The following is a 27,806-nucleotide window of genomic DNA, read 5'->3' on the forward strand; positions in this document are numbered from 1 at the left end:
GCGATAATACCGACAGCTGAAATTCTGTGGGTTATTATGGTGAAAAGCGTTTACTTTTCCATGAAATCTTCAATCATATAAAAAAATTAATTTTCAGAATCTTCTCTTCATTCCTATTTTTAAAGCTTCGTAACTTGTTACTATATTCTCACTTGCGCGTATCGTGTTACTTGCAATTTGTGTGTGTGCCGTGTTCTTTGTTTTTGATTGCTTATCTTTTTTAATGTTTTAAATTTTAACCCCCACCCACATATGTCAGTGGACAGAAATGTCAAGTAGTCAGTATGTACATATTAAAGTACGAATTAATTATTCCGATTATCACGTATCATTTAATTTTTTAATTGGTAAGGTAATAAAGAGTAAATTTGTGCTTAATATATCTTTACTTTTATAGCCTGTGGAAAATATTCCTCTTATTTTCGCTAATTAGAATTTCTGTTTAATAGAATTAAAATTCAATTCACAAACATGATCACAATGTGCTTACTACACATCATATAGTGCACGGTACTTTACTATGGTAAGTCAATCATAACGTGATTTGATTGTACAAGAGAACCAATTGTAAAGCAGGGGTCCACTATATTTTTAACTATTTACGTGAAACTTTGCATAATTAGGGTAGCCGCTTAATTGGGCCAAAATGCACTAGTCCCAATGTGTCCCAAATAACTGGAATCAACTGTATTACGCACATTAAACAGAAAATGATAAGAAAGACAGAGGGAAATGTGGGACATGGACAGTTTGGTTTCAGAAAGGAAGAGAGAGAGAACATAAGAGTACAACAGGCATAATGAGGATGTTGACAGAAAGAAATGAAAAAAAGATGTATACAGATTTGTAGAAGGCTTCTGATTGGATAAGCTGTTAAATTATTGAATATATTGAAAAGGATAGGAGCAGATTGGAAGGACAGAAGAATAATTAATAGATTTTCTGTTTATATTCTGGGATGACATGGTCAGAGAAGAGATTGAGAGAGTATAAGAAACAACATCATATTTAGTAGTCACATAGGCTTTAAATACAGTCATTCACAGCATGTGTACTTATGTACCCTAGCACCTTACCACTTGGCTATGGCAGCCTCTACATACATGTTCCTGGCTTAACAATAATGAGGGATATTTCATTCAGTAAATTTCAATGATGAGGACAAAGTTAATAAGATTCAAGGTTTCTTTTTAAATGATTAGTAGATTGTACTATAAAATCAATAGTTAAGGAAGAACAAGATGTCACTGAAAGTGTAGAGATGGGAAAAGGTATGAGAGGGTTAATTGTGTGGAATGAAGATGGGGAAAGGTTATTGAGTATTATATTTAAAGATGACATGCTACCAGTGTCAGATCAGATTCTGAGGAAGAAATTGGTTAATGGGCTGAAGGAATGTGACCACGTTTCTGATGAGAATAAATACTGATAAAAAAAGATTATGAGTGGGAAGAGAAATATGTAAACTAAAAATTGAAACAGAAGGAGAAAGAAAAGAACAGGTAAGCATGTATAGGCATTTGGGAAGCATAATAGTGGAAGAAGCAAAGAGCAGCAGAAAAATAAGAATAAAAATAGCAATGGGTAAAAAAAAAGGTTTTTGAGAAATGAAGAAGAATATTGTGGGATATTAGGAATTGATTTAGGGAAAAGATTAGTACACTGAAATGAAAGACATTAGAAGATTGGAAAGTTTTCAGATGTGAATATGGAGGATGAAAAACATAAGATGGGTAATAAAGTGAGAAGAGATGCTTGACTGAACTTATCAAAAAGCAAAAAAAAAAAAAAAAAATTGGAATGGACATATGTTGTGAGGTAGCATTAGCAAAGGCACATGATGCAAGAAAGCAAGCTTATATAGCATCAGCCAAAAAAAAAAAACAAAAAAACAAAAAAACCTAATTTCACCCATCCACTCACTCCAAATGTTTGTCAAGCTCTGCCTTGAATCTATTTAAGCTATCAACTTCTACGACAGATGGAAGTTTGTTCCAGCAAACAACCACCCGCCAGTTAAAGGCAAACTTCCGCACATCTATCCTACAACCGTCTTTCCTCAATTTGAATTTATGTCCTCTCAGGTGATTATTCTGAGCAAGAGGAAGAATCCCATCAGCACTGAGCATGCTCAAACCATTCAAGGCTTTATACACCTCAATCAGATCACCTCGCAGGTGCCTAGTCTCCAGACACTGTAATTTGCAAAATTTAAACCTTTCTTTGTAAGAGCAACCCTTTGTTCCATTCACTAATCTTGTTGCCCTTCTCTGTACTCGTTCCAACAGCTCTACATCCTTCTTAAAATGAGGCCTCCAGACCTGTATACAGTACTCAATTTGTGGCCTGACCATTGCCTTATACAAGGGGATAATCACCTCCATATCCCTGCTATAAAAATTCCTGTATATCATTGACAAGACACCATGAGCTACTCTTGCAGACCGTTTGCACTGCTCAAAAAACTTCATATCTGCCAGCACAATTACCCCCAGGTCCTTTTCATTCTCTACCACTGTCAGTGTGGTGCCACAGAGTTGATATGTTACTCTGGGATTACTGCTTCCCATATGTAGTACTTTACATTTGTCAATGTTAAACTTCATTTGCCACCTCTCAGCCCATCTGCTAAACTTTTCTAGATCCTGTTTCAGCAGTGTACTGTCATTAGTGTCATTAGGGTGAAGGACTGGTGAAGGGAAAAGTTGAAGGGAAGAGGCCCAGAAGGAGATTTATTGTGGATATAGGAGATGAAGGGGGGGCTGAGAATAGAATGATATAGAGAAGCAGTTATTGAGTGAATGTGTGAACCTGGCCTTGACAGAACACCAATAATGAATATGCTGCATTGAATTTTGGCTCATACTATATATATACTGACGAAGATTTCATTTTTATTTCAAAATTAAGTTTATTTATATAGTTGAAACAAGATGAAAATATGAATTCTATTATATTCACATTCAATACACATTTCACAAAGTTTGACAACTTGATACTAAATGTTTAGAAATTATTTGAAATGAGAGCACTTCACCTGTGTGGGATTCAGAATCCATTTATTACCAACAGAGTCTAACAATCATACATTTTGTGGATGTTTTCTTCTCTGCTTCTTCACTGATTGTAATCCTGAAATTGCACCATCACAAGAATATCAAAGAGCCACACTGACAAACTGTGATGATTCAACTTCAAGATTACAATCACTGAAGAAGCAGAGGAAAAAACATCTATAAAACTGTGATTGTTAGACTTACTTATTAGTCTTTTATGTTAGATTTATTTATTAGCAATAAATAAATTCTAAACCTTACACAGGTGAAGTGCTTTTATTTCAAATAATTTGATCAAGATAAACAGTGCAACATGCTGTTTAAAATATGTTTAGAAATGTACTTTTTTTTTATAAGCACTATTTACACAAGAAAATTAGAAATACCTTCCACGTTCTACCAAAATCATGAGAACGCTCAATTAGCATAGCAGATGGTCGAAAAGTTTTGAAAGTGATTATCAAATGAGTGAAGTGAAATTCTGCTTCCAAATCCAATTGGATAGTAACATTTTCAGCTCCATTCTCTGACTGCCACCATGCCTTTCTCTTCTTTCCGATTCTAAATTAAGAAGCAATAAAAATAATAATAATTAAAAAATAAAAAAATATATGTGCACAAATCTACACCCAATAATAAATATTATTAAAAATAAAAACATTAAGCTAGCCTTCATTTCCAACAATAAATAAATAAATAAATAAATATATGCACTACTATCCATTCTAAACTCAAACCAACAATGTGACACATGAAAGATAATGTTCTGGTGTTTGTGATACTGTGGTAGAGTAACTATGATTTTTGTATCTGATGTTAAAAATCTGATTGTGTATCTGATTTTTAATATCAGATACACAATCAGAAAAAAATTAAAACGATTGTATTAGGTCCTGTGTAGTTAAGTAGTCATGTGTGAGGGTGCAGAAGTACACACTTTGAGAAGACTGTGGTTCAAACCCATGTGACTGCTCAGTTAATGACTGTATTCACTATCAAAATACAGTAGAGCGACGATATGGCACTAATGATCTTAAGAGAAAAAGATCTGCAGGTTTACTTAACAAGTACAGATCAATGCTGGAAAAAAGTCATGAGTTAGGGTTAAATTTGAAAGTGTCTGCAATTCTTCCCAGACATGATTGGAAGAATATATATTGAGAGCCTTGTCAATCAATTCAGCTTTGGAGAGCTTGTGCAAGGCTCACAGGGTAGAATTTTTTTCAGTGTGGTCTGTGCTTGCTAACAGGAGAGACTGCTTCTACACAGATGGGATACACTTAAATAGAAAGGGTGCAAGAATATTTGCTGATGCTATCGAGGCAGTGTTAGGTGGGTCAAAAACTGCTAGATTTCAGGGGATTCACAGACTAAAAGATTAACGGTAGCTGCAGGCAGAGGCGAAAGTGATTCTTGCACTGCTTCTATTGTAATGAGCAGCAGCCTAGAGAGCAAGTTGCTGGGAACTTCAAGAGCTGCTAGGAGTCATCATGGAACAAGTAAATACATGGACTGTGTCAGGGTAACTAAGATTTAATGTACACTAATATTAGAAGTATAGTACAATCAGTCCTAGTATAACACGTGTTTACACTACACAAATTCGATCATACACGTTTTATAAATAAGGGAACGATATCTTATCACTTATGCACAATTCGCCTTTGTGTTTACAAGAAATGGCAGTCAAACGCAGAATCACCCAAACCAAACGCAACACGATAGGAATGAAAAGAAGATTCTGAAAATGTATTTATGTTTTTTTATATCAGTGAAGGGAAAACAAATTTCACCATAATAACGTAAAAACCAACACAATTCCAGCTATCGTTATAATCGCAAATGCAATTAGATCGAGTTTACTACCAGTTTATAACAGATTCCACTAGCAGCCTGGACTGTACTTGTTAACAGGAGAGATTGCTTCTACAGGGATGGGATACACTTAAATAGAAAGGGTGCAAGAATATTTGCTGATGCTATCGAGGCAGTGTTAGGTGGGTCGGAAAACTGCTAGCTTGGGGGGAGACAAAGACCAATAGATTGACAGTAGCCACTGGCAGAGGTGAAAGAGATCCTTGCACTGCTTCTATTAGAATGAGCAGAAGCCTGAAAAACAAGATGCATGGTATTTCAGAGACTGCTGGGAGCTATTGCGGTACAAGTAAACACATGGGTTGTGTTAGGGTAGCTAAGAATAGAAACAGGTGCAGGTATACTTGCGTGTACACCAATGCTAGGAGTTTAGTAAATAAATTTGATGAATTTGAGGTATTGCTCAAAACATCAAAGGCAGATATTGTTGGGATATCAGAGACGTGGTGTCACACAGATATAAGGGATGCAGAACTGCAATTTGGGGAGTACAACGTCTACAGAAAGGATAGACAGGATAGGAAGGGGGGAGGGGTTATGCTATTAGTTAAGAAACACATAAAAACCAAGGAAGTGAAGCCAGTCGACATCGCTGGACAGTGCTGAGTCAGTTTGGTGTGACATAAGCATTGGGAGATCAAAATTGAGAGTAGGAGTGTGCTATAGGCCTAATGACTCTGATGAGTATAATAAGGAACTGTACAGGGAAATAGAGTGGGCCAGTAAATCAGAGAGTCTTATAATGGGAGATTTTAATTTCCCAGATATTGACTGGAATTTGGGGGCTGGTTACTCACACACTAGCAGGGCTTTTGTGGATTTATTGGATGATTGTTTTCTACATCAGCATGTTCGGGAGGCAACTAGAGGGAGTAATACTCTTGATTTGATTATCAGCAGTGATTCTTCATGCATTAAGAATCTGCAGATAAATGAACCACTAGGTGGCAGTGATCACAGTGTGCTGAAGTGGGATTTACTGAAAGAGGTAACTACCATTAGGGGTAAAGGGAAGGGTTATTGCTTCCGTAAAGGCGACTACGATGGACTGAGACAGTATTTAAATTCTATACAGTGGGACCAACTGATGATGTTACCAACAGCAAATTCAAAATGGGAAGCATTCAAAGAACTTATCTTGGAAGCTACTAGGCTTTACATACCAACTAAGAAATATTGTTCAAGGTTTACGCCAAAATGGACGTCAGATGAACTAATGAGGCATATGGCAGAGAAGAAAAATGCATGGGATACATATAAATTAACACATGACACAGAAGCCTATGATAGATACAAGTTGATATGCAACCAAGTTACAAAGGAGGTTAGGCAGGCGAAGGCAGATTACGAGAAATCCTTGGCAAGGGATGCAAAGAAAAACAGCAAAGAGTTCTTTACTTATGTAAACTCTAGAAGGAAGGGGATGAATCAGATTGGTCCACTTGATATTGATGGGTCAACTGTTGATGATCCTGCTCAGGTAGCTAACAAACTAAATGAATATTTTGCATCGACATTCACACATGAGGAGTTATTCAGCGAGGGGAATGCCAGAGGTGTATTCAACTCTAGGAGTAAGCTACAGAATCTTGAAATAACTGGGAGTAAAGTGGAGGAGAAACTGTTGAAGATAAACACAAGAAAGGCACCCGGGGTGGATGGGATCTATCCAGTTATATTAAAGGAGGCAGCAAAGGAAGTAAGCAAACCCTTAGCCATAATTATGAGAGCTTCCTTGGACTCAGGGGAGGTACCCATAGACTGGAAATGTGCAAATGTGACCCCAATTCACAAAGGAGGATCAAAGGCTGACACAAGTAATTATAGACCTGTGAGCTTAACTTCTGTTCCAGGAAAATTAATGGAGGCACTGGTTAAAGAAGCACTGCAGGATCATTTAGACAAGACTTCAGTTATAGCTCAGACACAGCATGGTTTTGTTAAGGGGAAGTCTTGCCTGACCAACTTGATTGGATACTATGATGCAGTCACAAAAGAACTGGATGCAGGGAATAACTTTGATATTATATACTTGGATCTTAGAAAGGCTTTTGATACTGTTGCACATGGAAGACTGCTACACAAATTGGAGCAGTGTGACATTGGAGGCAAATTGCTGCTATGGATAAAGGGGTGGTTGAGGGGGAGAAGACAGAGAGTGGTAATCAATGGACACTGCTCATCGTGGACTAACGTTATTAGTGGAGTCCCTCAGGGCTCAGTGTTGGGTCCATTATTGTTTTCCGTATTTATAAATGATATTGATGATGGTATATCAAGCTTAATGTCCAAGTTTGCAGATGATACAAAGGTTGGCAGGGTTGTCAAGGACACTACTGACACTATGCTGCTGCAACAGGATCTGGAAAGGTTGAGCAGATGGGCTGAGAGGTGGCAAATGAAGTTTAACATTGACAAATGTAAAGTACTACACATGGGAAACAGCAACCCCAGAGCAACGTATCAACTCTGTGGTACTACACTGACAGTGGTAGAGAATGAAAGGGACTTGGGGGTGGTTGTGCAGGCAGATATGAAGTTCTCTGAGCAGTGCAGACGGGCTGCAAGAGTAGCTCATGGAGTACTGTCAATGATATACAGGAATTTTTCCAGCAGGGATAAGGAGGTGATTATTCCATTGTATAAGGCAATGGTCAGGCCACACCTAGAGTACTGTATACAGGTCTGGAGGCCTCATTTCAAGAAGGATGTAGAGCTGCTGGAACGAGTACAGAGAAGGGCAACAAGATTAGTGAATGGAACAAAGGGGTGCTCTTACGAAGAAAGGCTTAAGTATTGCAAATTACAGTGTCTGGAGACTAGGCACCAGCGAGGTGATCTGATAGAGGTGTATAAAGCCTTGAATGGTTTAAGCATGCTCAATGCTGATGGGATTCTTCCTCTAGCTCAGAAAAATCACCTGAGAGGGCATAAATTCAAATTGAGGAAAGACAGATGTAGGATAGACGTGCGGAAATTTGCCTTTAGCCAGCGGGTGGTAGGTTGGTGGAACAGACTGCCATCCCTTGTGCTGGAGGTTGATAGCCTAAATAAGTTTAAGGCTCAGCTGGACAGGTATTTTGAACGAACAGAAGGGTGAAGTGGAAGTGGGTTTTTTTTTTTTTTTTTTTGGCTGATGCTGCATAAGCTTGCTTTCTTGCATCAAATGCCTCTACTAATGCTAATGCTAATGCTAAACGCAACTGGAAATTGTTTTTATTGTTTTATGGTAGTAACCCCTAGAAATGTGCTTTAGTAAAATGTGAGGTGTTAATAGTGTATCTCTGCCTTTACTCAAGTGTTGTTTATTTAGTTGCTACACACGCACAGCTTTGTTTATGTGTATCAAGCATGCCTCCTCATTTTGTAATTGTGCTTTATTCCCTAAAAATGAGTAAAATACTTAAAAGGTGTTAAAAGGAAGCGTCCTGGTGAAGACACTGCAGATTCAGAGAGAAAAAGAAAAGCAATATCGATAAACAGAGGTGGACTGGGTCAAAAATTCTTACCCGGGAACATTTATAGTGGCCTCATACTATGGTTTATGGACAAAATCACACCGGCCTCCGGCCAACCGGGGTTTCCCGGTAAGGCTTATGGCCAGTCCGCCTCTGTCGATAGAGAAAAAATATGAAATTGTGAAATGCTTTGAGCAAAATGAAAGACCGTGTGTTATTGCACGTGCTACAGGCCTAAATGAGGCAATGCCGAGAATTACAAAGAATGCAGAGAAAATAAAAACAACTTTCATAGCAGGAACAACTCAAAGTGTAATTAAAATCCATTAGATTAAGACACAAAGAATTGGAAGAGGTGAAACGGCTGTCATCTGTTTGGATAGAAAATCAAACAAAAAACAAGTTTGCTTACGATAGAAGCAAAAGCATTAGCAATATTTTATTACATAATAGTCGATTTTATTACGATTACTACGTAAACATAATAAAATACGTAAGTATTTTATTACGATTATTTATTGTGTTTGGTAATGTTTTGGTTACAAATGTGTGTTCAATCTTGGGTGGTCGGCACCTAACCCTATTTTTCCCATAGGGCCTGTTGTTTATATTCCACGAGAGTTTCTAGGAACACAACTATCGTGCTATACGATACTGACTGACTGTACAAAAATTGATGAATTTGATGTGCCGATCAAGACATCAAAGGCAGATATTGTTGAGATATCAGAGACATGGTGTCACACATTGATATAAGCAGTGCAGAATTGGAATTTGGGGAGTACAATGTGTACAGAACGGACAGACAGGGTAGGAAGGGAGGAGGGCTATGCTGTTAATTTAGAAACACATAAAATCTAAGGAAGTGCATCCAGTTGACACGAGTGGATAGTGCAATATTGAGTCTTTGGTGTGACATAAACACTGGGAAAGAGAAAATGAGAGTAGGAGTATATTATAAGCCTAATGACTCTGATGAATGCAATGAACAGTTGTGCAGAGAAATAGAAAGGAGCAGTAAAACAGAATGTCTTGTAATGGTAGATACTAACTTTTCAGATATTGACTGGAACTTGTGGGTTGGTCACTCGCACGCTAACAAGACTTTTGTGGATTTATTGGAGGACTGTTTTCTACAGCAACATGTTCGAGGGGCAACCAGAGGGAGTAATACTCTTGATCTGAATATCAGCAGTGATTATTCATGCATTAAGAATTTGCAGATAAAGGAACCCTAGGTGACAGTGTACTGATGTGGGATAACAGTGATCTCAGACATTTTTTAAATTCTATACAGTGGGATCAACTGACGATGTTACCAGCGGTGAATTCTAAATGGGAAGCCTTCAGGGACTTAATCTTGGGGCTACTAGGTTTTTCATACAAACTAAGAAATACTGTTCAAGGTTCAGACCTAATTGGATGTTGGATGAATTAATAAGGCTCGTGGCAGAGAAGAAAAATGTATGGGTTGCATATAAATTATCAGGCGACACAGAAGCCTATGGCCGATATAAGCTAGTCTGTAATCAAGTCACAAAGAAGGTTAGGCAGGTGAAAGCAGATTACAAGAAATCTTTAGCAAAGGATGCTAAGAAAAACAGCACAGAGTTCTTTACTTATGTAAACTCTAGAAGGAAGGGGATAAATCAGATTGGTCCACTTAACATAGATAGTTCGACTATTGATGATCCTGCTCAAGTAGCTGATAAACTGAATGAGTATTTTGCATCTACATTCACACATGAGGAATTATTCAAGGAGGGGAATGCCAGAAGTTTATTAAACTCTAACAGGGAGCTAAGTGATTTTGTAATAACTGAGAGCAAAGTGGAGGAGAAATCCTTGAAGTTAAACATAAAAAAATTCACCTGGGACAGATGGAATCTATCCAGTTATAATGAAGGAGGCAGTAAGGTAAGCAAACCCTTAGCCATAATTATGAGAGCAGCCTTAGAGTCAGGGGAGGTCCCCGTGGACTGGAGATGTGCAAATGTATCCCCAATTCACAAAGGGAGTTCAAAGGATGACACAAATAATTACAGACTTGTCAGTTTAACTTCTGTTCCAGGGAAAATAATGGAGTCACTGGTTAGAGAGGTGATACAGGATCACCTAGACAAGACAGCAGTAACAGCTCAGACACAGCATGGGTTTGTTAAGGGAAAGTCTTTTCTGACCAATTTGACTGAATACTACAATGTGGCTATAAAGGAACTGGCAGGAGCAGATTAAGGTCGGTTGAGGCCCCGGGCGCAGAAGAAAATATTGGGCCCCTTAAAAAAAAGAGACAGGGAAAATAAAAATATATGTTAACCAATTTTTTAAATAAATAAAAAATATTATGTACTATTAATGTTTTATTTCCAATAAAATTTGAATATAATATATGTATAATATAATTAATAATAGCATAATAATAATCACAAAGTTTTGAACTGATATGTTCAACTAATTTGTTGGGGTTTTGTGTGGGCCCTTCAGAAGTCGGGGCCCAGGGCGCGCACCGTTAAATCCGCCTCTGGGAACTGGAGGCAAAAAATTATTTTGATATCATATAATTGGATTTCAGGAAAGCTTTTGATACTGTTGTACATGGAAGACTGCTGTACAAACTGGAGAGGTATGGCATTAAGGACAAGCATTGGATAAAGCTTGTTACTGCATTCGATAAAGGGATGGTTGAGTAGAAGACGACAGAGAGTGGTAATAAATGGACACTGCTTTACATGGCCTAATGTTATTAGTGAAGTCCCCCGGTTTTGGTGCTTGGCTCATTGCTGTTTTGTGTATTTGTCGATGATATCGATGCAGGTATATAAGGCTTAATGTCCAAGTTTGCAGATGATACAAAGGTTGGCATGGTTGTTAATGACTGTAAAGACAGTATGCTACAGGATCTAGAAAAGTTAGGTAGATGAGCTGAGAAGTGGCAACTGAAGTTTAACATTGACAAATGCAAAGAACTCCATATGGGTAGCAGTAACCCAAGAGAAACATACCAACTGTGTGGTGCTACACTCAGGGAGGTAGAGAATGAAAAAACCTGGGGATAATTGTGCAGTCAGATATGAAATTCTCTGAGCAGTGCAGATAGGCTGCCAGAGCAGGTCATGGAGTTTTGTCAATGGTATATAATATGATATATAATATATGTAGATATATACCTAGGAATAGGTGCATGTATGCTTGCATGTATACCAATGCTAGATGTATAGTAAATAAATTTGAAGTGTTGGTCAAGACATCAAAGGCGGATATATATATACAATATATATAAGCAAATATATCTGTAGATATATTTGCTGATGCCATCGAGGCAGTGTTAGGTGGGTCGGAAAACTGCTAGCTTAGGAAAAATGCATGGCATGCATATAAATTATCAGGCAACAAAGGAGCCTATGGCAGATATAAGCAAGTCACAAAGGAGATTAGGCAAGCAAAGGCAGATTATGAGAAATCTTTGGCAAAGAATGCTAAGAAAAACAGCAAGGATTTCTTAACTTACATAAGTTCTAAAAGAAAGGGGATGAATCAGATTCATCCCCTTTCTAACCACTTTGAAATTCAAACCACTCGATACCGATGGTTTGACTGTTGATGATCCTGCTCAGATAGCAAACAAACTGAATGAATATTCTGCATCTACATTCACACATGAGGAGTTTTTAATGAAGGAAAATGCCAGAAGGTTATCAAATTTTAGCAGGATGCTTAATAATTTTGTAATAACTGAGAGCAAAGTGGAGGACAAATTGTTGAAGTTAAACATAACAAAGGCACCTGGGATGGATGGGATCTATCCAGTTATATTAAAGGAGGTGGCAAAGCAACTAAGCAAACCCTTAGCCATAATTATGAGAGCATCCTTGGATTCAGGGGAGGTCCCCACGGACTGGAGATGTGCAAATGTATCCCCAATTCACAAATGGGGATTGAAAGGTGACACGAGTAATTACAGACCAGTTAGTTTAACTTCTGTTCTGGGTAAAAGAATGGAGTCACTGGTTAAGATGCATTGCAGGATCATCTAGACAAGACTGCAGCAGTAATTCAGACACAGCATGGATTTGTTAAGGGAAAGTCTTGTCTGACAAATTTGATAAGATATTATGATGTGGTTACAAAGGAACTGGTTGCAAAAAATAATTTTTATATCATATATTTGGATTTCAGGAAAGCTTTTGACACTGTTGCACATGGAAGACTATTGTACAAATTGGAGCAGAATGGTATTAAGGGTAAGTTGCTACAATGGATAAAAGGATGGTTAAGTGGGAGAAGACAGAGGGTGGTAATCAATGGGTGCTGCTCTTCGTGGACTAATGTTATTAGTGGAGTCCCGCAGGGTTCGGTGTTGGGTCCACTGTTGTTTTGTATATTTATCAATGATATTGATGAAGGTATATCAGGCTTAGTGTCGAAGTTTGCAGGTGATACAAAGGTTGGCAGGGTTGTTAATGACAGTAATGGCAGTGTGCTACTGCAACAGGATCTAGAAAATTTGGGCAGATGGGCTAAGAAGTGGCAACTGAAGTTTAACCTTGACAAATGCAAAGTACTGCATATGGGTAGAAGTAACCCTAGAGAAATGTATCAGCTGTGTGATACTACACTTAAGGTGGTAGAAAATGAAAAAGACCTGGGAGTAATTGTGCAGTCAGATATGAAGTTTTCTGAGCAATGCAGACAGGCTGCCAGGGCAGGTCATGGGGTTTTGTCAATGATATATAGGAATTTTGCTAGCAGGGAAAAGGAGGTGACTGTCCCTCTGTATAAGTCAATGGTCAGGCCATGCCTTGAGTACTGCTTACAGGTCTCGAGGCCTCATTTTAGGAAGGATGTAGATTTGCTTGAGCATGTACAGAGAAGGGCAACAAGATTGGTGAGGGGAATGAAGGGATCCTCTTACCAAGAGAGGCTTAACTTCTGCAAATTGTAGCAGCTGGAGACTAGGCACCTGTGAGGTGAGGTGATCTGATTGAGGTGTATATGTCCTTGAATGGGTTGAGCATGCTGAATTCTGATGGGATTCTTCCACTTGCTCAGATTATGAACCTAAGGGGGCATAAATTGAAATTGAGGAAAGAGAATTGTAAAATAGATGTGCAGAAATTTGCCTTTAGCCAGCGGATGGTTAATTGCTGGAACAAACTTCCATTTGTCGTTGTGGAAGTTGATAGGTTAAATAAATTTAAGGAGGAACTGGATAAACATTTAGAGGGGATTGTTTTGTAATTTTTTTTTTTTTTTGGCTGATGCTGCATAAGCTCATACACTTGCTTTCTTGCATCACATGCCACTACTACTATATCAATTAACTGTTCCCTCTCTTTCATTGATAAATTTTCCCTTTGGCAATGATTAAATGAGTTTTTAATCGAGGAGTGTTAGGTTGGTCGGAAAACTGCTAGCTTAGGAAAAATGCATGGGATGCATATAAATTTTCCAGCACAATATTCTGTTTGTGCTGGAAAATATTCTCTAATAGTTTTTTGTAGATTAAGCAAGTGCTCTATTATGTATTCTTGAAGAATTTTATGAAGATTCAGATCATTTTGTACCAAGAAGTCACTTAATTTTTCAAAACAGTTTACATCATTTTTTCGTACGTATGAAATCCATAAATTGAATTTCAAAATTAATGCAGTTATTTTATAATTAACTTTATATATGAATTTTAGTTCCTTGGAGAGATATATTTACTTCATTTAAAATTGAAAATATATCTGCAAGGTACACCATAATCTGGAATCCATATGTTGTCATGCAATTTTGAGCAATAATCATGTTTCATTTGAATTAAAAAAATTTTCACCTCTTCTTTCAGCTCATAAAACCTGCTCAAAATTTTTTCTAGTGATAGCCAGTGTATCCTCTGCGTGTAGGAGCAGTGTTTTGTGAGAACTAGATAGCTCCTTGGAGAATAATGAGAATAATCTTCAGTTTAGCTCCCTGGATTTGATGAAATTAATGATTTTCACAACGTCATCTAAAACATCTTTTGTTTTTTCTGGAATTCGTTTCACAATGAGAGCATGACAGTGTAGACAGCAATGAGAATGTTGAATATGTGGGGCTATTGTTTTTATTCTTGATTGATTCCTTCTTTTGCACCCAGTAAAGATTTTTCTTGGTCAGTACAAATGTGAGAACATAAATCCCAAGATAGTCCATGCATCAATATGTTTTCACCAGTAGCTCTATCCTTAAGAGGCTTGCACAAAAGAATATCCTTTTGTTAAATTAAACATATAATTTAACAAGAGTTAAATTACATGTTTAATTAAAAACATAAAATTAAATTAAAAATATAGCATACTAGAACAATTAAAATAGCCAAATCAGCAAAGTCTGAAGATTCATCTAATTGCATTGTGAAACCATGGGGAGAAGATTTTAATCAAGATATTAATTCATCCTCACAAAAAAGTGCCAATATCTCTGATGCATCTAGCAACCGTGGTATCAGAGAGAGGTATGCTATCAATTTCTTTGGCATAATTCTCACCAATCTTACAGGTAATTAGATCTTTGGCGCAAGGTTTTATTAATTTTTTGCCAAGTGAATATGCCTCCCCTTCTTTAGCAATACGATAACTATCAAGGTAGGAAGGCTCGAGTAATTTTTCATTATTGTTATACATAAATTTTGAAAAGTATTTTTTCTTGCTTTTGAGCTCTTCATATTTATGCTTAAAATATTCTATGTTTTTGCCTATCAAATGTGGGTGGTTACTCTCCATATGCCTTCTTAATTTTGTGAGATTTAGACTAGCCATTCAGTAATGTTATTTGTTTAAGAGTTTCTGAGACAACCTGTGGTTATGGAGGACTGTTCTATCTTGAGTATTAAGACCACAGCAATTGTTACAATAGCTGAAATTCTAATGGCCACAAAATACATAGGACAAGATAGCTTTTTTCCTATTGGTAATGAAAGGTATTCCATTCAGCTCTTCTTCATTTCTGGTCCAAGTAAATCCAAAACTTAAGTAGCTTTCATAATATTTTCTTTTTTCAGAACCACCTGTATGTAATTTCTGTTTTTTAATAGGCGTTTTCGAAATGGCTGTTTTGCATGTTGAGTTTCCAGAAGTAGATAGCAAAACAATTGCAGATGCTGAAGAATTTTCATGTTTTTCTTCTGTTTGTTCAGCTTTTTGTTTAAGTTTTCCAGTTTTCAACCAAATGTTCATAGTGAAGGGCAAATCGAATAAATTAAAATTCTTTAATTAGTTTTTCAACTATCATCGATCACAAAATCTATTCCATTGCATAAATGGAATTAAAATGAATGAAGACTTTACCTTGTCAGTCTTCTCTCTTTTAAACGAAACAAAGGAATGAAGATTTATCAGTTTCACTGTAATCATAAGAGTAAACTGTCGTGTTGAGCTGACCAGCTACAACTACTTTTAAAAAAGGCAAATATGTAAAGAGATATTAAATTGACCTTCAAGGTCGATTACGGTCGGAAATACCTACCTGTTTCGAAAAGGGTGCGAATTCAAAAATGCTATTTTTAAAATTATTTGATGGAACTAAAACGATCAATTTTTATTAGTGAATTCAAACTGTGTTCCGCAGAACACAGTTTGAATACCATTGCTCTAAAAAAAATTATGAATGTCACTATATAAGGCATTGCAAAAAGACCTTTATTCAACAAGAAATTTCTGATTTCATCAAAAAAAAGCTAATATGACTAGGGAGGAGCCATCTACACCTGATGAAATTTACAGTTATCATTTAAAACATTAAAGTTAATTGTTAAGAAAAATATATTTATATATTATTAACATCTATTTGAATTGAATTCTTTGTTTACAATTTTGTTTTCAACATAAACATTTCCTTAAAATTTTATTTTTGTCATATTTGTGTCCAAAATTATTCTCATCCAACAATTTATGTTGCTGGTTTGGGAATAAGTTTGCTTGTTTTTATGAATTATGTTTTGAAAATATTTACGGAATATAATCATATTTACATATGATTTTATTCTATAATTCAGACTTTTCACCGATTCAGACTATTCAGACTACCCCTCCACCTCTATTGGTGTGAATTATTGAGGTTATTTTATACAGTAAATATATACACATGCACATACACGTATCCTTCACTGATCTCAGAAGTTCTCTCATGAAAAGGAGGAATATATTCCTAACAAGTTAGAATATACAGAAATGTAGTTTTTATACAATATGAAAAAAATATATAAGATGAAATAGTAATATGTTATACATATTATTAAAATAATAATATATGTATTATTAAATCAGTAAATTCAATATATAACTTAATCTTAAAACTGCAGCAAAGCAAACACTTGCTCTAAATTTATCCTAGGTCTTTTGATAAAATTAATGGATAATTTATTAATGTCATATTTGTCCACAATTTAAAGAGAACTATTTCCATTATTGAATTTATACAGAACCAGTAGAACCACTTTTACTAATATTTTATTTTCTACCATAATCAATGATATTTCAGTGATAAAAATGAAAACTAAGCTCAGTAATGGCTGTGTCTCCATTATTAGTCAAAATGGTTCTTAAAAAATATTAAAGGTGTGCTACAGGCAAGTGAATTTGTTACTTATGTGAGAAATTACCTTGTCTCTTCAAAGCAGTTACTTTTCACAGAACAATGGCACATTCATTGTTTAAAATAGCCATTCCTGTTTTCTTCCAATTAAAGCATTTCTGGGTTGAATAAAGTGGGTTTTGTGTGAAATAAAATGTATCAAAGCAACTTTTACTACATATTTTATTGCAGAACTACTGCACATTCAAAGTTAATATAATTTAACTTGAAGCTATAGCAAAATGAAAACTTGCTCTAAGTTTATCCTAGGGTTTTTTGTTAAATGAATGAATGATTCATTAACACCAATATTAACACATACAACTGAGGGAGCATTATTTCCATTATTTAATTTAATATACTTTACTGTAAATAATACTGGTGTTGATTTTACACACTGCTTTATAGTGTAATCTGGAATAGTTAATTAGAGAACTGATACAAAAATATGGTGGTTGGTATAGGAATTAATATATTACAATGTAGTCATGCTTCTATATTTAAAATTGTTTCTCTCCAATCCTCCAGCAAGTCTGAACAAGGAAGAACATATAATGATATATAAATATACCATACTGAGGATACTTGCTCTGCAGAGCATGGATTATGATCACTATTAGGTGAACATTAATATTTCACAGGTATTTTATTTGTGTGATTGGTAACTGTGTTTGTTCCTATTAATTTTCAAGAAACCTTTCTTGATAATATACCAAAAGATGAAGCTATTAGTCTAAAAACAGGGTTTAAAATAGACCCTGATTTTCCTGTGTCCTTCGTACATATATATATATACAGGGTGTCTCAAAAATATTGGTACAAACGTTTAGGGGAGGTAGGTAACATCTAAAGGAATGTGAATCACATAGGAACCCATAACCGGAAACGTCACGGGAAAGTAGTAGCAGAGGCACAAGAAGCAGAAATGACACAAGACAGTAATTAGTGGCAAACATTTATATGACATAATATTAACAATGGAGTATGAGATGGATGCATTTTGTGATGTTACAACAGATGCTCGAAGGTTTCACCATGAGACGCGATGCATGCGTGACACCTACGCAGTATGGATTGGCGGACACGGTTGAACACACCTGGAGTTTCTTTGACAGTAGCAGCAGCGCAGATGAGTCTTGCCACGAGATCTATTTCCGTCTCCACAGGCGATCCATACACGATATATTTGAGGACCCCCCCCCCCCCACAGAAAGAAATCAAGGCTCGATAAATCAGGTGAGCGTGGGGGACGACAGGCTACGGGTCCACCACAGCCAATCCATCGACGCCCAAAATGCCTGTTCAGATGGTCACGAACACACCTTCCATAATCAGCAGGCACCCCGTCATGTTGAAACCAAATGTGGTGTCTCACATTTGCTGAAACATCGTCAAGTAACCCTGGTAGAACTTGTTCAAGAAAGATCTGATGTTTAGCGGAGTTCGTGCGGGATGGTAACAGGTATGGGTCGACTAAGCAGTCACCGACCATACCTGCCCACACATTTATTGCGAAGCGATGTTGTTGCATGGGGGCGCACACTGTGTGGGTTGTCATGAACCCACACATGAGCATTGTGCTGATTGCATAAGCCTTCCCAAGTGAAATAAGCCTCATCCGTGACCAAAACATAGGCTGGAAAATTCAAGCCTTGAACACTTTCTTGGAGAAACCACTGCACAAAAGCCACACGTGCAGGATGATCTTGGGGGAGCAGTAAATGAACCCTTTGGATATGAAAGGGGTGTAAGGAATCATCATGCCAGATATGCTGTACACTGCAATGAGACACTCCTAAGGCAGAGGCAACGGCAGGTGTGCTGGTAGTAGGATTATTCTGGACAGCATTCAACACACTTTTTTTCATGGCAGGAGTTCGCGCCGAACATTGTCTGCCCACACTACTTCTGTTACCTCTAAATGACCCATAATCGCACAAATTTTGATGCACACGCGCAAACAAACGGTGGTCCGGTACATGTCTGTCTGGGAAGCATTCTCCATAAATTTGTTGAGCGGCTCATCCATTGCCCTCTGCTAATCCATACACTAGGTGCATGTCTGCCAGCTCACAGTTTGTATATCGATGCATGCTCTTCGTACAGCGACTACTGCTTGAATGAGTAAACCAGAAATTTTCCCTCTTGCGAACTGATGAACAGCACCGTGTACCGACTTATGGTGTTTCCAGTTATGGGTTCCTATGCGATTCACATTCCTTTAGATGTTACATACCTCCCCTAAACGTTTGTACCAATATTTTTGAGACACCCTGTATATATACATATGTATATGTATATACACTTGTGAAAATGTTAAATAAGTGCTTCATTTATTATAATGGTTAAATACAGTATACTTTATTAAGATATTACCAAAAACATACCTTGAAACAATATTTTCAATGCCATGATATAGCTGTAGATTCCCTCTCTCTTTAGATCTAGGACTGGAATCACACTGAAAACACTTTTTCCTCTCCTTTAAGTGACTTACAATACAGTAACGCTCCGTAGTTCTTGTACCACATGTGGATGAGGCCCATAATTTTTCTTCACGACCAATCAGCAAATTTCCTGTGGCAGGATAACAACTAGATTCCTCACATGCATGTGGTGAGGACAAACCCTGAGTATATACACCTATAAAAACATACAGAAATGGCATTTTTTCATGTTTCCTTACGATTTCATTTATGCAGTTGAAAATTAACTGTATATACATAGCATAATATGTGCATATTTACACACATACATAGTGCATGTCTGTGTAAACAAAATAAGAGTAATAAAAAATTATCAGGTTTTTTTTTTTTCATTACATTACAAAAGCACATATGCTTGGAAGGTGATGTGAGCTGGCCATTTGACTGCACTATAAATAAAAGCATTTCTCCAGAGAAAAGTACATAATCCTTTATTCATATATAGGTGTAATCTCCTCCACACTTATTCACCATTTTCTGGCCTGTCGGTGCATTGATAGAGACAGTGGATTGCAGTGTGGGAAAAGTGAAAATTAAATCAGCAGTATGAAAGTTTCTCCCTGGTCTGGAATCTCACGCACTTGAGATTCCCACATGTTAAAAAGTGCATCGGGGGAACTTAGAAGTCTTTAAAACATGCGTTTTCTTCTCACTTTAGTATTGCCAACTGATGACGTTAATATTATAAATTAATGACGGTCGTTCGTGACTTTTGGCTTCACCGGTCTCATATTTTATATATTTTTAAATATCTTTAATATTTTTAAAGTTTAAATTAATTCTTCAATGACAACCAGGGACGAAGTTGTGCACTTCTACTTCCTTGAGCATATTTTAATTCCGTATTCACATAATCTTAACTTATTCTAAACTACTTAAGCCTCAAATTATTCTTCCATCCTATTCCACGTAACATAGCAGATTATCTAAGGTGAGTACCGCTCATTAAACTTTATGCTATTTAAAACTTTGATTCAATTTCAAACGGTACATTAAGACATTCTATAACTTATCCAAGTGGAAGAAGGTCATTAATATACAAGAGGAAAACAGTGGGGGAAAGAACTGAACCTTGGGGGGACACCGGCATTAGTGGAGAAGTTAGAAGACAGAGAGCCATCTACCATCACCCTCAGTGAGCGATCAGAGAGAAAACTGGATAACCAATTACTAAAAACAGTTGGAAAACCATAAGATGGAAGCTTGTTTAGAAGACCTTTACCAAACACGATTGAAAGCCTTTGAGATGTCAAGAGCAACTACTTGTGTTTCACCGAACCTTTCCATTGAATTAGTCCATAAATGGGTAACATAAGCCAGAATATCACCAGTGGATCGGCACTGAGAGAATCCATACTGGCGATCGTTGATCAGACAGAAGGTTTCTAGGTAGTTTAAGAGTTGGCGGTTAATTGATTTCTCCATTACTTTAGAAAGAGTAGAAGTAATTGCAATGGGACGATAATTGGATGGGAGAGATTTTTCACCCTTTTTAGGAACTGGCTGGATATGAGCAAATTTCCAAGCAGAAGGAAAAACACCTTTGGAATAAGAAAGTGAAAAAAGGTGGCAAAGAATAGGAGTAAGTTCAGGAGCACAGGTTTTGAGAACAAGTGAAGAAATACCATCAGGACCTGGAGCTTTCTTAGCATCAAGATTCATCAAAATCCTTCTGATATCCTTTTGACGGAAGACCACAGGAGGCATTGAATGGAGCGTATTGGGAATGGTGGGAGGTGTTTTACCAAGATCATTAATACATGAGTTGGAAATAAAATGGGATGCTAGCAGGTCAGCTTTATCCTTGGCTGAAGTGACAACAGAACCATCTGGAATGCTCAACTACCATTAGGGCAAGAAGCAAGTTTTCTACTCTTTGCCTGTTCAAACTCTAGTTTGGACTGATTAATAACTGCTTTACAATTGTTGGAGCTTTGGTGTAGGCAGAAAATGAAACTGAAGAATTAGAAACAAGCCAATTACGATATGCAACATTCTTCTCTTGAACAGCCTTAGCACATTTATTGGAAAACCAAGGTTTAGATAAAGGACGAGATTTTAAAGTGGAGTGTAGGATAAAGGATTCCATTCCTGCAAGAATAATTTCACTGACACAATCTGAGCAAACATTGACATGAAAAGTTTTGAAACAGTAATCTGACCAAGGAAAAGAAGAAAAGAAATCTCATATGGCCTATGCTTATTAACTGGAGGAGCTCCTTCTACAAGGATGATATACACTTAAATAGAAAGGGGGCAAGAATATTTTCTGATGCTATCGAGGTAGTGTTAGGTGGGTTGGAAAACTGCTCGCTTAGGGAAGATTCACAGACGAATAGATTAACAGTACCCGAAGACAGAGGTGGCAGTGATTCTAGTAGCGCTTCTATTAGAATGATCAGGAGCCTGGAAAGCAAGATGCTGGAGATTTCAAGAACTGCTGAGAGTCATCATGGAACAAGTAAATACATGGGATGTTAGGATAACTAAGAGTAAAAACAGGTGCATTGAAAATCTATTTACTATATGCCTGGCATGTACACCAATACCAGGAGTATAAATACATAAATATTATGAATTTCATGTGCTGTTCAAAACATCTAAGGCAGATTTTGTTGGGATATCAGAGTTGTGGTGTCACAGAGATATAAAGAATGCAGAATTGGAATTTGGGGAGTACCATGTGCACAGCAAGGATAGATAGTATAGGAAGGAAGAAGGTGTTGTGCTGTTAGTTAAGAAACCCATAAAATCTAAGTACGTGCACCCAGCTGACATTGGTGAACAGTGCAATGTTGAGTCAGGTTGGTGTGACATAAGCACTGGAAAAGCAAAAATGAGGGTAGCAGTTTGTTATAGTGCTAATGAATCTGATGAGTACAACAAACAGCTGAACAGAGAAATACAGTGGGCCAGTAAATCAGAATATCTTATAATGGGGGATTTAACTTCTAAGATATTGACTGGAACTTGTGGGTTGGTCACTCATACCAAGACTTTTGTGGATTACTGGATGATTGTTTTCTACAGCAGCACGTTTGAGAAGCAACTAGAGGGAGTAACAGTCTTGATCTGATCATCTGCAATGATTATTCATGCATTAAGAATCTGCAGTTAAAGGAACCACTTGGTGGCAATGATCACAATGTACTGATATGGGATTTACTTAAAGATGTAACTACCATCAGGGGTAAAGAAAAGTTTTTGCTTTCATAAAGGTGACTACAGTGGTCTCAGTTTTTAAATTCTATAGTGAGACCAACTGATGATGTTACCAACAGCAAATTCTGAATGGAAAGAATTCAAGGAATTAATCTTGGAAGATGCAAGGCTTTTCATGTGAACTAAGAAATATTGTTCAAAGTTTAGGCCTAAATGGATGTCAGATGAACTAATGAGACTTGTGTCAGAGAAGAAAAATGCATGGGATGCATATAAATTGCCAGGTGACACAGAAGCATATGGCAGATATAATAAGTCACAGATATAATAAGGCCTGTAATAAGTCACAAAGAAGGTTAGGCAAGTAAAGGCAGACTAGGAGATATCTCTGGCAAGGGATGCAAAGAAATAAAGCAAAGACTTCTTTACTTATATAAACTCTAGAAGGAAGGGGATGAATAATATCAATGGTTCAACTGTTGATTATTCTGCTCAGGTAGCCAGCAAATTGAATGAGTATTTTGTATCTACATTCACTCATTCTGTGGGGAAGTGGAGGCCAGAAGTTTATAAAACTCTAACAGGGAGCTAAATGATTATGAAGTAACTGAGAGCAAGTGGAGGAGAAATCACTGAAGTTAAATAAAAGAAAGGCAGATGGAGTAGTAGTAGTAGTAGAGGCATGTGATGCAAAAAAGCAAGCTTATGGAGCATCGGCCAAAAAAAAAACAAAAAAAAACCATTTCACCTATCCATTCCCTCTAAATGTTTGTCCAGTTCCTCCTTGAATTTATTTAAACTAAAAACTTCCACAAGTGGAAGTTTGTTAGCAAAAGGCAAATTTCTGCACATCTATTCTATACCCATCTTTTCTCAATTTGAATTTATGTCCTAAGGTTTGTAATCTGAGCAAAAGGAAGAATCCCATCAGAATTGAGCCTGCTCAACCCATTCAAGGCCTTACACACCTCAAACAGATCACCTCGCAGGTTCCTAGTCTACAGACGCTGTAATTTGCAGAATTTAAGCCTTTCTTGGTAAGACCACTCCTTCGTTTCCCCTCACCAATCTTGCTGGCAAACAACTCGCTCGAACTCTACTTCCTTCCTAAAATGAAGCCTTCGGATATGTGCACAGTACTGACCATTGCCTTATACAAAGGGATAATCACCTCCTTTTCCCTGCTATAAAAATTCCTGTATTTCATTGACAAGACACCATGAGCTACTCTTCCAGACCGTCTGCACTGCTCAGAAAATTTCATATGTGACTGCACAATTACTCCCAGGTCTTTTTCATTTTCTACCACCCTAAGTGTAGTACCACACAGTTGGGATGTTTCTCTGGGGTTACTTCTACCCATATACAGTACTTTGCATTTGTTAATGTTAAACTCCAGTTGACACTTCTCAGCCCATCTGCTCAACTTTTCTAGATCCTATTGCAGTAACACATTGCCATTACTGCCCTTAATACCATACTGCTCTAATTTTTACAGTATTCTATCATGCGCAACAGTGTCAAAGCTTTCCTGAAATTCAAATATATGATGTCAAAATTATTTTTTGCATCCATTTCCTTAGTATGCAATCAAATTTGTCAGACAAGGCTTTACCTTAACAAACTGATATATCTGCTGTGTCTGAATTATTACAGCAGTCTTGACAAGATGATCTTGCAATGTATCTTTAACCAGTGATTCCATTATTTTCCCCGGGAACAAAAGTTGAACTAACTGGTCTGTATTTTTTTTATATCACCTTTAGATTCCCCTTTGTGAATTGCGGATACAATTGCACATCTCTAGTCCATGAGTCCAAAGATACTCTCATTATTATGGTAAGGTTTTGCTTACTTCCTTTGTCTCCTCCTTTAATATAACTAGATAGATCCCATCCACCCCAGGTGCCTAATCTTATTGGAGAATAGCTAAGCAAATTGGAGAATTCCATCCTCCAATTTGCTTGCCGTTATTATAAAATTATTAAGCACCCTGTTGCAGTTTGATAAAGTTCTGGCATTCTATTCCTTAACAACTCCTCAGACAGAAAATACTCAGATTGTCAGCCATCTGAGAAGGATCATCAATAGTTGAATCATCAATATCAAGCAGACCAATTTTATTCATCCCACTGCTTCTAGAGTTTATATAACTAAAGAAGTCCTTGCTGTTTTTCTTAGCATTTTTTGCCAGAGACTTCTCATAAACTGCCTTTGCATGCCTAACTTCCTTTGTGACTTGATTACAAACTAGCTTATATCCATCATAGGCTTCTGTGTTGCCTGATAGCTTACATGCATCCCATGCATTTTTCTTCTCTGCCATGACCCTAATTAATTCATCTGACATCCATTTAGGCCTGAACCTTGAACAGTATTTCTCAGTTGGTATGAAAAGCCTAGTAGCCTCCAAGATTAAGTCCCTAAAGGCTTCCCATTTAGAATTCACCGTTGGTAACATCATCAGTTGATCCCACAGTATACAATTTAAAAACTCTCTGAGACCACTGTAGTCACCTTTACGGAAGCAAAAACCATTCCCTTTACCCCTGATGGTGGTTACATCTTTAAGTAAATCCCACATCAGTACACTGTGTTCACTGCCACTTAGTGATTCCTTTACCTGTAAATTCTTAATACACGAATAATCACTGCTGATAACTAGATCAAGAGTATTACTCTCCCTAGTTGCCTCTCTAACATTGTCGCTGTAGAAAACAATCATCCAATAAATCCACAAAAGTCATGCTAGTGTGTGAGTGACCAACCCACAAGTTACAGTCAATATGTAGGAAGTTAGAATCTGCCATTATAAGACAATTTGATTTACTGGTCCACTCTATTTCTCTGTACAGTTGTTCATTGTACTCATCAGAGTCATTAGGCCTATAACAACTCCTACTCTCAATTTTGCTTTCCCTGTGCTTATGTCATGCCAAACTCAACATTACACTGACCATCTATGTCAACTGGATGCACTTTCTTAGATTTTGTGTGTTTCTTAACTAACAGCATAACCCCTCCTCCCTTCCTATTCCAACTATCCTTTCAGTACACATTGCACTCCCCAAATTCCAGTAATGCACTGCTTATATCTGTGTAACACCACGGCTCTGATATCCCAACAATATCTGCCTTTAATGTCTTGACCAGTGCTTCAAATTCATCAAATTTATTTACTATACTCCTATCATTGGTGTAAATGCAAGTATCCATGCACCTGTTCTTATCCCTTAATACATTTTGTCCAGCCCTTAACAAGTATTTCTATGCCATTCAAGTAAGATTGTTTTGGCTGAGAGATCACCATTTCTTCAGAATAGTTTTAAACTTCAAAGTCATATGTTGCCATCGAGATGCTTTTTAAAATTTGGAAACAAAAAAAAAAAAAAAAAGAAGTTTCTTAGATCCAAATTTGGGCACTGGGAGGATACAGAACAATTTTAAATCTCAGCAAGAAATTCTTCCTAAAATCCTCATTGCAACTACAATGTGGTTGCACACTCTTATGTTTAAGAAAATTATTGTATTGCTTCATGCCTTAATTGTGTTTGATATTTTTTCTTTCTGTTGTCCAATATCTCAATGTACTAAATTAAATTTTTGTGGGTCCTTTTTTTACAAAAACTTGGTTGTGGACAATACCCACAGAGTCCCACAAAGCTACTTCATATTTAAAACTACTTCCTATTTAAAACAGTGTGAGGTAAATGAAGAATCACAGAAATACTACTGTGCATGTACTAACTAGAGCCTGGTTGGAACTTGCTGCATCAGTTAGTGGTGAAATTATGAGCCAAGAGGCATTATTTTTCATCCCATCCTCAATAATAAAATCATTGTAAAAATTAAAATGCATACTATTAAATTTAAATCAAATAGAACCCTATAGTTATTTGATTTTAACTTTGAATGAAGTTATAAATTAGTTAAAATTGAGCTTAAATAATTATTTACTTTTGTCCCTTCAAAGTAATCCCTTGGGGCAGCTCTACACAAACCAATTCTCTTCTTCCACAATTGGAAGCTTTTCTAGAACTGTTTTTAGTGCTCTCGACATATTCTGCTGAACTTCCTCCCAAAATGAGTCCCTTTCAACAAATGTTTGATATTTAGCAATAGAAAGATGTCAGATAGAGCTGAACTGGGAGAAGGAGAGGATGTTTCAAGGTCATCTCATTCCTCATCAAATTTTGAGGGAATGAATAAGTGAAAGGGGATGATATGTAGTGTATCATCCTTAAAGAATAAGTAAAGAAATAAAATGCTATTATAACACATGATTTTTGGATTAAATATACGATGTGCTGCCTCCAACTCATTGAAACAACTTTCTCACATGTTGAATGACTCCTTTTGCTATATTTCAACCTTCAGTATTTTAATAGTGAAAGCCAAAATATCTGTTATATCTGCAGCTTAAACAATTATTTTGTTATGTAATTAAACTGGATGATTTTCTTATGCAGAATACATTCCAGGAAAATCTTGGCAGAACTTCATAAGTGCTCATAGCAGATTGCTTAAGAAGCAATCTGCTATGAGCAATTCTGCCAAGATTATCATAGTTCTGGAAAGAAATATAAATGCTTGTAAACTACAAGCATTTGTATATTTGAAAACTCTTCTTTAGATGCAAATTCCTCTACCCTCCAGAGTATAAACATTTCTATGTAAATACTGGCCAGCTACTGATGAGCAGATGACTGTGTGTCTTCAAAACTGCTTCATATTTAAAAAAGAAATGTGGAGTACCAATGAGGATTCAGCCACCTGATCAGTTACTAAATGATGGCATGGGCTACTTGTAAACATGTTCTATATACAAATAAAATTGAGCATTGGTAGATGCATACGATGCAAGAAAGCAAGTTTATACAGCATCAGCCAAAAAAAAAAAAATCCTTTCCCATTTCACCCAGCCATTCACTCCAAATGTTTGTCTCGTTCTGCCTTGAACTTAAGTTGCTGACCTCTACTACAACAGGAAGTTTGTTCCAACTATAACCACTCACTGGCTAAAGACGAATTTCTGCACATTTACAGTAGTGGACAAAAACTGCATCACCTTAAAAAAAGTAACTAAGGGTAGTTAGAAGGTAGTAGTAGTAGTAGTGGCATGTGATGCAAGAAAGCAAGTGTATGAGCTTATGCAGCATCAGCCAAAAAAAAAA

General features: G+C 36.8%; 1 protein-coding gene and 1 long non-coding RNA gene across 8 annotated transcripts in view; one reads left to right on the forward strand and one right to left on the reverse strand.

The window, feature by feature from the left end:
* The window catches only part of LanB1 (laminin subunit beta-1), a 503,856-nt gene that overhangs the window by 344,306 nt on the left and 131,744 nt on the right, over nt 1-27,806 (reverse strand). For all 7 annotated transcript variants that reach the window (XM_090369708.1, XM_090369709.1, XM_090369712.1 and 4 more), the window contains 2 exons: nt 19,372-19,627; nt 3,443-3,617 (listed from right to left, as the gene is read on the reverse strand). In XM_090369708.1, coding sequence (XP_090225834.1) covers nt 3,443-3,617; nt 19,372-19,627 — 431 coding nt within the window. The remainder of the gene's footprint in view (nt 1-3,442; nt 3,618-19,371; nt 19,628-27,806) is intronic.
* The window catches only part of LOC150088911 (uncharacterized), a 230,943-nt gene that overhangs the window by 185,785 nt on the left and 17,352 nt on the right, over nt 1-27,806 (forward strand). The gene's annotated exons all lie outside the window — the stretch shown is intronic.

This window comes from Mastigoproctus giganteus, chromosome 3 (assembly GCF_048544385.1).
Source record: "Mastigoproctus giganteus isolate SK-2022 chromosome 3, ASM4854438v1, whole genome shotgun sequence".
NCBI classification, from domain to species: Eukaryota; Metazoa; Arthropoda; class Arachnida; order Uropygi; family Thelyphonidae; genus Mastigoproctus; species Mastigoproctus giganteus.